The sequence below is a fragment of the Oncorhynchus kisutch genome, linkage group LG26 (assembly GCF_002021735.2).
Source record: "Oncorhynchus kisutch isolate 150728-3 linkage group LG26, Okis_V2, whole genome shotgun sequence".
NCBI lineage: Eukaryota > Metazoa > Chordata > Actinopteri > Salmoniformes > Salmonidae > Oncorhynchus > Oncorhynchus kisutch.
In genome coordinates, this window is record NC_034199.2 from 29767504 (window position 1) to 29780881 (window position 13378).

Here is a 13378-nt window from a genome sequence, read left to right on the forward strand (position 1 = left end):
GGGTTCTACATGGAACCCAAAAAGGTTCTACCTAGAACCAAAAATGGTTCTTCAAAGGGTTCTCCTATAGGGACAGCAACATAACCATTTTAGGTTCTAGATACACGACATGACCAAAGGAATGTGGACACCTTTTCATTGAACATCTCATTCCAAAATCATGGGCATTAATATGGAGTTGGTCCCCCCTTTGCTATAACAGCCTCCACTCTTCTGGGGAGGCTTTCCACTAAATGTTGGAAACATTGCTGCAGGGACTTGCTTCCATTCAGCCACAAGAGCATTAGTGAGGTCGGGCACTGATGTTGTGTGATTAGGCCTGGCTCGCAGTCAGCTTTCCAATTTATCCCAAAGGTGTTCGCTGGGGTTGAGATCAGAGCTCTGTGCATGCCAGTCTTTTTCCACACCGATCTCGACAAACCATTTCTGTAGAACCCTTTTTTGTGTTCAGGGGCATTGTCATGCTGAAACAGGAAAGGGCCTTCCCCAAACTGTTGCCACAAAGTTGAAAGCACATAATCTTCTAGAATTCTGTAGCATTAAGATTTCCCTTCACCCAGTGTTTAATTTGAGTCACCTCTCAGTTTTGGACTGTTTAGTTCCTGAACCTATTTGCCAGGATCTGGTACCTCTCGAGGCATGAAACATAATTTTCACTGTTTGCAATGTAAACATTAGAATAAAAGCGATCAGAGTTCATTCGAGTTGCCTCTTCTTTATGTGAAGAGGTAGATTTTCAGCCCGCGCCCGATATTCTAAGAACTGATTCGGGTTGGGCCAGCACAGGTTTATGATTTGCGCAACATTGTAGCCTAGAGCCGAACTCTAGCCTAGTCACAAGCCATTGCATTCAGTCAGGAACAAGTGGCAAATCTGTCAGTGAACAGCATGCACCCAAAACAGGCCTTTCACAATATTTCAAATACAATAATGGGATAGCACAAGTTGGAAAGCAAATGGCTCCTGCTGAAACAACAATGCTTCTCTATGTAGGCTAGGAAAATATTTGATCATCTTCCAAATAGGCCTATGAGTGAACAGATTTTTTTTAACAAACTTAACTGAGAGAGATTATGGAATGCCGTTTGGGTCTTTGCGTGTCAAAAACAATACACATCAGATATCACTGTTTGACCGTCAAATAACACTGTTTGACCGTCAAATAACACTGTCAGTATCAGTAGCACTGTCAAAGCTGTACAACAAAGTCTGCAAACAAGCAAACACCGGCCACTAACGGTGTGTTTACAATACAGCATTGGTAAAAAAGCATTATTGGTTCGACCGAACTTCTGGGGTACCTCGCCAGCGCAAATACAACCAGCCTGAAAACAATGACCAGTAAAAACTGCAGTCATTTTCATTATTCTTAGCAATGATTAAGGAATCCTTGTGAGTAAGTATTAGCTAGGTTGCCACTTGTTGTTCGCCTATTGAAATTGAACTTCAGTTCATTAAAATAAATAGCTAGCCAGCTCCTTAATAGTGAAGGGTCATTCGCAAACGAGTCTGCTCTAAGAGCTGGCTCTTGTAGGTGAACGTTGAGAGCCGGCTCGCATATCAGAAGAGCTGAATCTATTTATAAAAAAAAGAAATTAAATAAAAAAATTAAAAATGAATTAAGATATGAATAATCAAAAGATTTAAATAAATATAACTAATTCAAAGAACGAAAAAAGAAGTAAAATAATATAGGCCTAAATTCTCAAGTGCACACACATTCGTTCTGACTGTCTGCTCAGACAAACAGCCTCACCTGTTGTTCCTGTCAGACATGCAGTGTCAACCAATGAACAAAAGATGCGTGTGGGAGGGCCGAGCCAACTCACTCACAGTCACACTATCACGACTTCCGCCGAAGTTGTGCCCTCTCCTTGTTCGGGCGGTGTTGGTGGTCAACGTCACCGGCTTTCTAGCCACCGTGATCCACTTTTAATTTTCCATTTGTTCTGTCTTTGTCTTTTCACACCTGGCTTCACTTTATCAATGACTTGTTTATTATTTAACCCCCTGGTCTACATGTTGTATTTGTGAGTGATTGATTGTTGTATTGTATTGTGGTCCGTATTGTGTGGCCGTGTATATTACGTATTATGTTTGACATTTTGAGTAAAGTATTTTATTACTCATATCTGCTGTCCTGCGCCTGACTCACCTCAAGAATGGAGTCAGCAGGAGCAGACGCCCTCCCAGTTGCAGTGGAGGAGCGCATTCAGCAGCACGCGACCATGTTGCAACGTCTGGGCACAGCTATGGATCGCGTGCTGCAAACGATGGATCGTTGTGAGAGAGAGGTTATCCAGCGCCTCCACCAGTTCCACGACAACAGGTCCCACTGTCCACCCCTCTTCCACCTGGTCCCAGCGGGATTCTACTCGCGCTCCCGAGGGAGTATGATGGGACGGCTGCCGGATGCCAGGGGTTTCTACTACAGCTGGAGCTCTACCTGGCGACCGTCCACCTGGCTCCTTTGGGGCGTGAGAGTGTGTTCGGCTTCGTCTCCTGCCTCTCAGGCAAAGCCCTGGAGTGGGCCAACGCCGTATGGAGTGAGGGAGACATGCCGTTGGACCATTACGCAGAGTTCACCCGCCACTTTCGGGCAGTGTTCGACCACCTGCCTGAGGGTCGAGTGGCGGTTGAACGTCTGTTCCACCTGAGGCAGGGGACGAGGAGCGCGCAGATTTTGCCTTGGACTTCCGGACCCTGGCCACCAGCGAGGGATGGAACGACAGGGCCCTGATCGATCACTACAGGTGCAGTCTGCGCGAGGACGTCCTTCAGGAGTTGGCCTACCGAAACACCACCCTCACCTTGGACCAGCTGATGGACATGTCCATCCGGCTGGACAACCTGCTGACTGCCCACGAATGTCCGGATCAGGACCTGTCGGTTCCATCCCTCCTCCGCCCTGACGCACATGGAGCTGGGAGGTGCTGCACTTAATGCGACCGGAGGAGGGGCTATTCCTTGCACCATCTGTGGTCGCAGAGGGCACACTGCTGGTCGGTGCTGGTGGTGTTCCTCAGGGAGTCGAGGCAGCAGGCCTCTATCGTGTCACCCCAGGTGAGTCGGCACCAGGCTCACCCAGAGCCCTCTGTTGCTCACATGTATGTGTTTATTTCATTTCCTGAGTTTTCCCCGCATTCCCAGCATAAGGCGCTAAAAGCATACCACCCTGCATACCACTGCTGGCTTGCTTCTGAAGCTAAGCAGGGTTGGTCCTGGTCAGTTCCTGGATGGGAGACCAGATGCTGCTGGAAGTGCTGTTGGAGGGCCAGTAGGAGGCACTCTTTCCTCTGGTCTAAAAAAATGTCCCAATACCCCATGGCAGTGATTGGGGACACTGCCCTGTGTAGGGTGCTGTCTTTCGGATGGGACGTTAAACAGGTGTCCTGACTCTGAGGTCATTAAAGATCCCATGACACTTATCGTAAGAGTAGGGGTGTTAACCCCGGTGTCCTGGCTAAACTCCCAATCTGGCCCTCAAACCATCACGGTCACCTAATAATCCCCAGTTTACAATTGGCTCATTCATCCCCCTCCTCTCCCCTGTAACTATTCCCCAGGTCGTTGCTACAAATGAGAACGTGTTCTCAGTCAACTTACCTGGTAAAATAATGGATAATAAAATAAGGCGCTAGTAGATTCAGGCGCAGCTGGGAATTTTATTGACCGTTCATTTGCTCTTAGTTTAGGGATTCCCATTGTTCCTGTGGATATGCCCTTCCCTGTGCACACCCTAGATAGTCAACCATTATGGTCAGGGCTGATTAGGGAGGCCACCGCTCCACTTGACATGGTTACGCAGGAGGGTCATAAGGAGAGAATCAGTCTCTTCCTTATTGATTCTCCTGCGTTTCCTGTGGTGCTGGGCCTACCCTGGTTGGCCCGTCATGACCCCACTATTTTGTGGCAACAGAGGGTTCTCAAGGGGTGGTCACGAGACTGCTCAGGGAGGTGTGTGGGGGTTTCCATCGGTGCGACTACGGTGGAAAGTCCAGACCAGGTCTCCACCGTGCGCATCCCCTCAGAATATGCCGATTTGGCTCTCACCTTCTGTAAGAAGAGGGCGACTAAATTACCACCTCATTGACGGGGGGATTGTGCGATAAATCTCCTGGGAGACGCAGCACTTCCCAGGAGTCAAGTGTATCCTCTGTCACAGGAGGAGACGGTGGTTATGGAAACATATGTCTCCGAATGCCTGTGGCAGGGATACATTCGGCCCTCCACTTCACCTGCCTCCTCAAGTTTATTTTTTGTGAAGAAGAAGGATGGGGGTCTGTGCCCGTGTATTGACTATCGAGGGATCAATCAGATCACTGTAAGGTACAGCTACCCGCTGCCTCTCATCGCCAGTGCGATCGAGTCAATTCACGGGGCACGCTTCTTCACAAAATTGGATCTCAGTAGCGCTTACAACCTGGTGCGTATCCGGGAAGGGGACGAGTGGAAGATGGCATTTAGTACAACCTCAGGGCACTATGAGTACCTCGTCATGCCGTACGGGTTGATGAATGCTCCATCAGTTTTCCAGGCCTTTGTTGACAAGATTTTCCGGGACCTGCATTGGCAGGGTGTAGAGGTGTATATGATGACATTCTGATATACTCCGCTACACACGCCGAGCATGTGTCCCTGGTGCGCAGGGTGCTTGGTTGACTGTTGGAGCATGACCTGTACATCACAAGGCTGAGAAATGTCTGTTCTTCCAACAGTCCGTCTCCTTGTCAGGGGTGGAGATGGAGAGTGACCGCATTTCAGTCGTGTGTAATTGGTCGACTCCCACCATGGTAAAGGAAGTGCAGCGGTTTCTAGGGTTTGTCAACTACTACCGGAGGTTTATCCAGGGTTTTGGTCAGGTATCAGCACCCATTACCTCACTGCTGAAGGGGGGACCGGTGTGGCTGCAGTGGTCGGCTGAGGGCTCTGACCTGACCTGAAGTCTCGGTTTACCTCGGCTCCTGTGCTGGCTCATCCAGATCCCTCTTTAGCGTTCAAGGCCGAGTATAGCCCACAAAGATCTCCGCCACGGCACAACCCAAGGGGTTACATGGTCCAAGCACATCAAGACAGTCGTGAAGAGGGCATGACAAAACCTATTCCCCCTCAGGAGACTGAAAAGATTTGGCATGGGTCCTCAGATCCTCAAAAGGTTCTACAGCTGCACCATTGAGAGCACTGGTTGCATCACTGCCTGGTATGGCAACTGCTCGTCCTCCCACCGCAAGGCACTACAGAGGGTAGTGCGTACAACCCAGTACATCACTGGGGCCAAGCTCCCTGCCATCCAGGACCTCTATACCAGGTGGTATCAGAGGGAGGCCCTAAAAATTGTCCAAGACTCCAGCCACCCTAGTCATAGACTGTTCTCTCTACTACCACACAGCAAGCGGTACCGGAGCGCCAAGTCTAGGTCCAAGAGGCTTCTAAACAGCTTCTACCCCCAAGTCATAAGACTCCTGAACATCTAATCAAATGGCTACCCAGACTATTTGCATTGCCCCACCCCCCTTTCACAGCGCTGATATTCTCTGTTATCATCTATGCGTAGTCACTTTAATAACTCTACCTACATATACATATTATCTCAACTAACCGGTGCCCCCACACATTGACTCTGTACAGGTACCCCCTGTATATAGTTTCGCTATTGTTATTTTACTGCTGCTTTTTAATAACTTGTTACTTTTATTTCTTATCAGTATTTTTTAAACTGCATTGTTGGTTAGGGGCTCGTAAAGTAAGCATTTCACCTGTTGTATTCGGCGCATGTGACTAATACAATTTGATTTGATCATTGGGTGAGTCATTGAAACGGGAAAACTTTTTTAGGACTATAATTTCCTCCTCATATTGTACAATATTTGTGTCTTCTCCACACTCCTAGACCTAGGCTATTGATGGATTCAAGACGAGGTCATGTTTAACGATCTCACATTCTCAGTTTGTCGGTATCAAAATAACCTGACATTTAAATCATTGGTGCAGTATTAAAAAATATTAGGCTAAAGTCTCCAGTCATGTAAAATGACATAGAATTGCATGAAATTCATTAATAAAAGTCCCAATTTCTCCGGGCCCTTGGCTACAAAACGAATTCTGCAAGCACCTCTACTCTACTGCTCTAATCTAGACCACTATGCTAATGCAATGATATGATATGATGGTTTTCCAGTACTTCAGAGCTCCCCAGGTCACACCCCTCTAGCGTTCACTTTTTGTTCCGGCACGTCCAGACTTACAAATTAAGCACTGCCTTCACTGGAACTAAGGGGCCTGGCCCGAACCATGAAAAACAGCCCCAGACCATTGTTCCTCCAACAAATGTTACAGTTGGCACTGTGCATTCGGGCAGGTAGCGTTCTCCTGGCATCTGCCAAACTCAGATTAATCCGACAAACTGCCAGATGGTGAAGAGTATTTCATCACTGCAGAGAAAACATTTCCACTGCTCCAGAGTCCAATGGTGGCGAACTTGGCACCACTCTTGCCGATGCTTGACATTGTGCATTATGATCTTAGACTTGTGTGTGGCTGCTTGGCCATGGAAACCCATTTCATGAAGCTCCCTACGAACAGTTGTGCTGATATTGCTTCCAGGGTCAGTTTGGAACTCGGTAGTGAGTATTGCAACCGAGGACAGGTGATTTTTATGCTCTACGCGCTTCAGCACTCGGTGGTCCTGTTCTGTGAGCTTGTGTGGCCTACCACTTCACGGCTGAGTCGTTGTTGCTCCTAGACGTTTCCACTTCACAATAACAGCACTTACAGTTGACCGGGGCAGCTCTAGCAGGGAAGACATTTGATGAACTGACTTGTTGGAAAGGTGGCATCCATGAAGGTGCCACGTTGAAAGTCACTGAGCTTTTCAGTAAGGTCATTCTATTGCCAATGCTTGTCTATAGAGATTGCATTTGTGTGTGCTCGATTTGATACACCTGTCAGCAATGGGTGTGGCTGAAATAGCCAAATCCACTCATTTAAAGGGGTGTCCACATACTTTTGTATATCGTGTCGCTCTTTTTTGTAAGAGTGTAGTTTAAGAACACTTTAAAAGCCTCAACGGATAAGATGATGCAACTTTCAAAACGAGTCCTTTTTACCTAACCACAGCAGTCAACTACTATCTAGGTACAGTAGCTGTTTATCTGTCTAGCACATTCACTAATTAACAAGCAATTTAGCTAGCCAGATATGCCAGATATCAGTCTAAAGATCACTTAATCTTAATAATAAATCTGATTTGACCAGGGCATGGCCAGGAATCAGATTTTGGCTTGAAATATCTCATTCTAAATATCTAATTCCAGGCTGCAAGAAAAAGAACAGGTTCGAAAAGAATATGCAAAGAAATGGGATTTGTGTCACTTCAAACTGCCAGTGTGAACAAGGCTTTAGATTCTGTAGTTCTGCAAGCAACTGAGCAGCTGCCCCCCTCAGACTCACATCTTCGCATTTAATACCAACAAATCGGTTAAAATATGTCGCACATACTCCTGTAACTACGGTAAATGGGGGCCAGTTATACAGTGGTGTTACATCCTTGCAACTTGAATCAATCGCGTTATTGTGTTTCAGAATGAGGTAAGAGATGGTGATGTGGTAGACGGTATGGATTTAGCGCATCATTTCGAAAAGCATAATTTATGTGTTGCATTGATTATAACCTTTAGCGATCTATAAGTGTATAGATGCAACTCGATTAACCGTATGGCTTGGTTTTGTTTCGAACGTTCAACCTGGTTTGACCTTCTGGACTGGCATAAACTAAGAGGTTCACCCATAAACTCTAAAGGAAGTTATAGCGCTGTTACACAACACTGAAGTTAATGCGTGACTGTTTCCTTACGCAAAGAAAGTGTACGTTTATGTATTTGATTTGATACACATGGTTAGCAGATGTTAATCCGAGTGTAGCGAAATGCTTGTGCTTCTAGTCCCGACAATGCAGTAATAACCAACGAGTAATCTAACCTAACAATTCCAAAACTACTACCTTATACACACAAGTGTAAAGGGATAAAGAATATGTACATAAAGATATATGAATGAGTGATGGTACAGAACAGCATAGGCAAGATGCAGTAGATGGTATCGAGTACAATATATACATATGAGATGAGTAATGTAGGTTATGTAAACAAAGTGGCATAGTTTAAAGTGGCTAGTGATACATGTATTACATAAAGATGCAGTAGATGATAGAGTACAGTATATACATATAACTAATTGTTCAGACTATATTAGGCTATAGTCTACTTTGTGCCTTTATCTGCGTGGAGCCAAGGAGAGATAAGCATGAGGAGGTATCAGTCAGTCGATCAGCTACCAGTGTAAATCAGAGGAAGATAAGAGGACAATCGTATATGTTGTTGACAAAACTAACTTTCTATAACGTTTCACCCTCCTGAACATACCCCATGCTATAGATCACTGAGTTAAGTTAGTGTGACTTCACACACACACCCCCGACAGATGGGTGATCATTTTCTATTTATTTAACCTTTAGTTAACCAGGCAAGTCAGTTAAGAACACTTTCTTATTTACAATGACGCCTTATACCGGGCACACTTGGATGACGCTGGGCCAATTGTGCGCTGCCCTATGGGACTCCCAATCACAGCCGGTTGTGATACAGTAGGAAGGTTAGAGCACCATTTGTCTCTAAGGTATGATCTATATCTCTCCATCAGGCTGTCCCTCTGTTGTTCCATGAGGTGAAATGTTTAGAACCATTACAGATAGAAACAGTTAATTTAGCTGACTAACATGATCACACCTGTTCTACAATATACATTTACATATCGGTGAACATTCTGTAAAATTGCTTCCTCCTGACCTTTACACCTGACCCCCAGGCTCTGCTTGCTGGCCCTGTTGCTGCTCCTGGTTACAGGAAGTGATGTCCCAGCATCAGAGGAGGACAGGAAGCCCAACTTCGTCCTGATGATGGTGGACGACCTTGGCATTGGGGACATCGGTTGTTACGGCAATGACACCATCAGGTAACAGAGGCAACCAGGCAATCTGCAGCCTTCCCAAAAACAACTACAGTTTTGAGTTTATAACACTTGCTTCCTCTCTCTCTCTCGCTCTTTTTTTCTCTCTCTCTCTCTCTCTCTCTCTCTCTCTCTCTCTCTCGCTCTCAGGACTCCTAATATCGACCGTTTAGCAGCAGAGGGAGTGAAGTTGACTCAGCATATAGCTGCTGCTCCTCTCTGTACACCCAGTAGAGCTGCCTTCCACACAGGACGCTACGCACTGCGCTCAGGTAGCACACACAAGTATACATGTAACACACACACACACATGTACAAAGACAATATTGGAAGCATTAGAGGAGTTATTGGAATTAATGGTGTGTGTGTGTGTGTGTGTGTGTGTGTGTGTGTGTGTGTGTGTGTGTGTGTGTGTGTGTGTGTGTGTGTGTGTGTGTGTGTGTGTGTGTGTGTGTAGGTCTGGGCAGTACAGGGAGGGTGCAGGTGTTGTTGTTTCTGGGAGGTTCTGGGGGTCTACCCCCCACTGAGACCACCTTCGCTAAGAGACTACAGGAGCATGGATACACCACCGGACTAGTGGGTAAGAGAGAGAAACACACACACACACTGGCCCACACACACACTAACACACTGATGTGTACCTGTAGGTAAATGGCACTTGGGTGTGAACTGTGAGCTTCGAGGGGACCACTGCCACCACCCCAACACACACGGCTTCAGCTACTTCTACGGCCTGCCTTTCACCCTGTTCAATGACTGTAGACCAGGGGAGGGGAAGGATGTACTAGCTGACCTGCAGAACACACTGTGGCAGCTAACACTACTGGGGGCCCTGGCCCTCCTCAGCCTGGTAGGGTCCAATGACTCCTTATTCCATATGACAGAGTATCATGTCTGTTCTACATACTCTACCTCTATCTGATTCAAATGGTTTTATGAAAGTCTTGTGGGCGTGTCTAACTCCTCTCTCCCTGTCTGTAGGTGTGTGTCCGTGTGTGTGGTCTGCTTGAGGTGAGTGTGTCCGTCATCGTGGCGGTGACTTTTCTGAGCCTACTGGCGTTCAGTGTGTGGTTCGTGCCCTTTGAACTCCTGATGACCTGGAACTGCATCATCATGAGGAACCAGGAAGTGGTGGAGCAGCCCATGGACCTAGACACGTTATCACAAAGACTACTGGGAGAGGCCCAAGGCTTCATAGAGAGGTCAGAACAGTCAATCAATCAATCATTACATTTTTAGAGATTTTCCCCACATAGGTATAGCCAATCTAGTACGTTCAGGGTGAAGGCTAGGGGTCAGTATTGGGTGAGAGTTCAAAGCTTGTTTCTGTGTTGGATAGGAATGCTGACAGACCGTTCCTCCTGTTCTTGTCTCTGGCCCACGTACACACTCCTATGTTCTCCTCTCCTGGCTTTGCTGGGAAGAGTCGCCATGGTCTCTATGGAGACAACGTAGAGGAGGTGGACTATATGATAGGTGAGCGGTTTGTGTGTGAAAGCTCTGACCAATAACACATTGATATATTAGAATGTTTACGATGTGTATTAATGATCTTACTATGATGTATATGCTCTCAGGTTGTATGACTGAAGCAGTGGACAGGTTGGGTCTGGCCAACAACACTCTGTTGGATTAGAATGAGTTATGTTTCTGATATGTATTAATGATTGATCTTCTGTCAGGTCGTATGACTGAGACAGTGGACAGGTTGGGTCTGGCCAACAACACTATGATGTATTTCACCTCTGACCACGGTGGCCATATTGAAGACGCAGATGAACGAGGACAGAAAGGAGGCTGGAATGGAATCTACAAAGGTAACAACCAATCAAATAGAGCCATTTGAGCAATCAGGAAAAATGAAACAGATGTGAAAATCATTGATTGTCTCCTCCTCTCATACAGGTGGGAAGGCGATGGGTGGATGGGAGGGTGGTATCAGGGTGCCAGGTATATTCCGGTGGCCTGGCAGGCTGCCAGCAGGCAGAGTGTTTGACACACCCACCAGTCTCATGGACCTCTACCCCACACTCACACACCTGGCCGGCGCAACACACAGCGGCAGGTACGTGTGTGTGTACTTTTTGTGTGTGTGTACTTGTTGTGTGTGTCTGCCTATCCTCATGTCTGTATATTCCAGGTTGTTAGATGGCTATGATCTGATGCCTGTGCTAGAAGGAAGGGCCGAGCGGTCGCAGCATGAGTTCATGTTCCACTATTGTGGTGCTTACCTAAACGCAGTTCGCTGGCACCCACCTGGGAGTGAGTACGCACACACACACACTACTATACACTACAACACACACCATCATCTGTCTCATTACATGTGTGTCTCCCCAGGTGAGTCAGTCTATAAGGTCCACTTCTTTACCCCTAACTTCTCCCCACCGGGCGCTGGCGGTTGCTATGACACCAAGGTTTGTTCCTGTCATGGAAGTTATGTGACACACCACAGCCCCCCCCTCGTCTTTGACCTTCACACTGACCCCTCGGAGTCCCGCCCCCTGACCCCAGACACTGAGCCACGCTACCAGGAAGTTCTACAGCAAACTGCCAGGGCCGTGGAGCAGCACCGGGCCACCCTCACACACTCACACCCCTCACACACACAACCAGACCCACACTCTCCTCAGTCCGAGCCTGTTCTCAACCAGCTGTCGTGGGAAAAGATTCTGTGGCGTCCATGGCTGCAGCCATGCTGTGGAACATTCCCCTTCTGTGGCTGTACGGAGAACACTACGTCTACTCTGGCCTAACACACACACCTCTGGCAGAGAAATGTGAAGAGAAAGATGAGGAACATAAAACTATGAAGAACTTTTAATGGATCAACTGCTTTTTAAAATATTTTTAATAGTTTTCAGACTAAGTTTTCAATGATGTCTAGACAATTGTACATAGCTATATGAAATATGGTAATAATTTGCTCAAAGATAATTTATGTTTTGATATCTGGACCAATCTTGTAATTTGCAATATTGATTTTGATAGATTTGTATTTATATAACCTAAACAGTCTGAACAATCTGTTTGTTTCTTCTTTGAAGTTTGTAACTGTACAGTATGCTCCTGTCAGTTACTGCTCTTCACCACATAGTGGAGCCAGCTCCCTGGAATAAACATTCCTTTCTGCTGCAGTACATGTATGGTCTCCTTTTTTGATCTAGTTCAGCTGCGTCTATGTTTATCTGGAACTGTGCAGGATTAGGTCCCAGTAGTCTGGAGTGTCTAACAACTCACTGAATCACAGTAACTTTGCTATTACAGGCCACGGTTACTGAGTTGGCCAAGGCTATGGCCCGTGAGAGCTTTGAGAGCTATGCTCTGTAGGTGGGTCTTAGTACCACCAGGTGGCACTGCAGCCACGTGTATCAGAGACGAACAGCACCATAGACGTCAGTACAATGTGCATGCTGTACAGTAATCAGTAGGATAATGTTTCATCTGTGGTAATGTGTGGACCCACTGACTTCCAACTGGTCATTGGTGTGTGTATTTTATGAAAGTGATGGAGGCAGTGCATCTGATATTGTTGTGGTGACTGACACGTTTTATCCTACTCTACTGTGAGGACAGGAGACCAATTATATTTTTATTCTGATACGATTAAAATCTCATCTCGCTTCTGTTAATCCTTCAAGATATTCTCTGTTCTGTATTAAATTATAATTTTGGGATTTTTGAGTGTTCTAAATCACACTGACATGAATGGCTCTCTACCTCAAACACAGCCACGACTGCTCTTATCTAAATAAACAGACCACAGTAATTGTGAAGTTATACTAGAAGACATGGTTAGAGTGAAGTGTGTAGGCCTCCTGTTGAGTCTAGGGCTCTTGTAGGGTATTTTTAGGGTCTCTGTGTCTCTGGCCAGCCAGGCTTTCTCCTGCCTATTGTTGCTCCCTGGTCAGTCATCTTCACTCATTGTGTTCATGAATCAGCCCTGTGGTCATTGGGCCAAGCCTGGCAGAACTGATCACTGGCCAGCGGCGTGACTCAGTGCTTCATGTCCATATTTCTCTAGCCTCGCCTAGTCTGACCTGGACTGGAAGAAACCCTTCGGTCAGCACCGGCCTACCTCGACTGCAACCACTGGTTCTATCTGCTGTCTTTTAGGTCACTGGCCCTTTAACGGCTTGAAACCATAAAGCATCTTTACTGGTGTGTTTCCCAACTCTGGCTGCTCTATAGAACGAGAAAGGCTGTGGCAGCAGAGTCACAGGAATTAAATCACTTCCATACATCTAGAGCATGAGGCATAGGGTTCGTTCCAGTGAGAAACAAATGTTTGGCAGCAGAGTTCAGTAGTACTGTGGCTTCTAAAGGTCTCTGTAACTCTGGCTTGAGTCAGAGACCAGAGTTTTGTAAAGTAATC

The 13378-nt window shown here is 46.5% G+C and overlaps 1 protein-coding gene across 1 annotated transcript; it reads left to right on the plus strand.

Annotated features, from left to right (window-relative positions):
* The first annotated feature begins 7482 nt into the window (after positions 1-7482).
* arsh (arylsulfatase H) lies at positions 7483-12140 on the plus strand. Its single transcript, XM_020470005.2, has 11 exons — positions 7483-7587; positions 8863-9009; positions 9154-9275; positions 9461-9583; positions 9651-9853; positions 9985-10205; positions 10343-10479; positions 10686-10820; positions 10909-11068; positions 11144-11265; positions 11344-12140. The coding sequence occupies exons 1-11, from the start codon at positions 7583-7585 to the stop codon at positions 11757-11759; spliced, it is 1791 nt and encodes a 596-aa protein (XP_020325594.1). The 5' UTR covers positions 7483-7582; the 3' UTR covers positions 11760-12140.
* Positions 12141-13378: the final 1238 nt, after the last annotated feature.

What these genes read in the sequence shown, in the direction of transcription:
- arsh (XM_020470005.2), top strand. An exon ending in CCCTGGCCCTCCTCAGCCTG is followed by an intron (nt 9,854 to 9,984) that starts GTAGGGTCCAAT and finishes CCCTGTCTGTAG; the next exon opens with GTGTGTGTCCGTGTGTGTGG. An exon ending in GGAGGTGGACTATATGATAG is followed by an intron (nt 10,480 to 10,685) that starts GTGAGCGGTTTG and finishes ATCTTCTGTCAG; the next exon opens with GTCGTATGACTGAGACAGTG.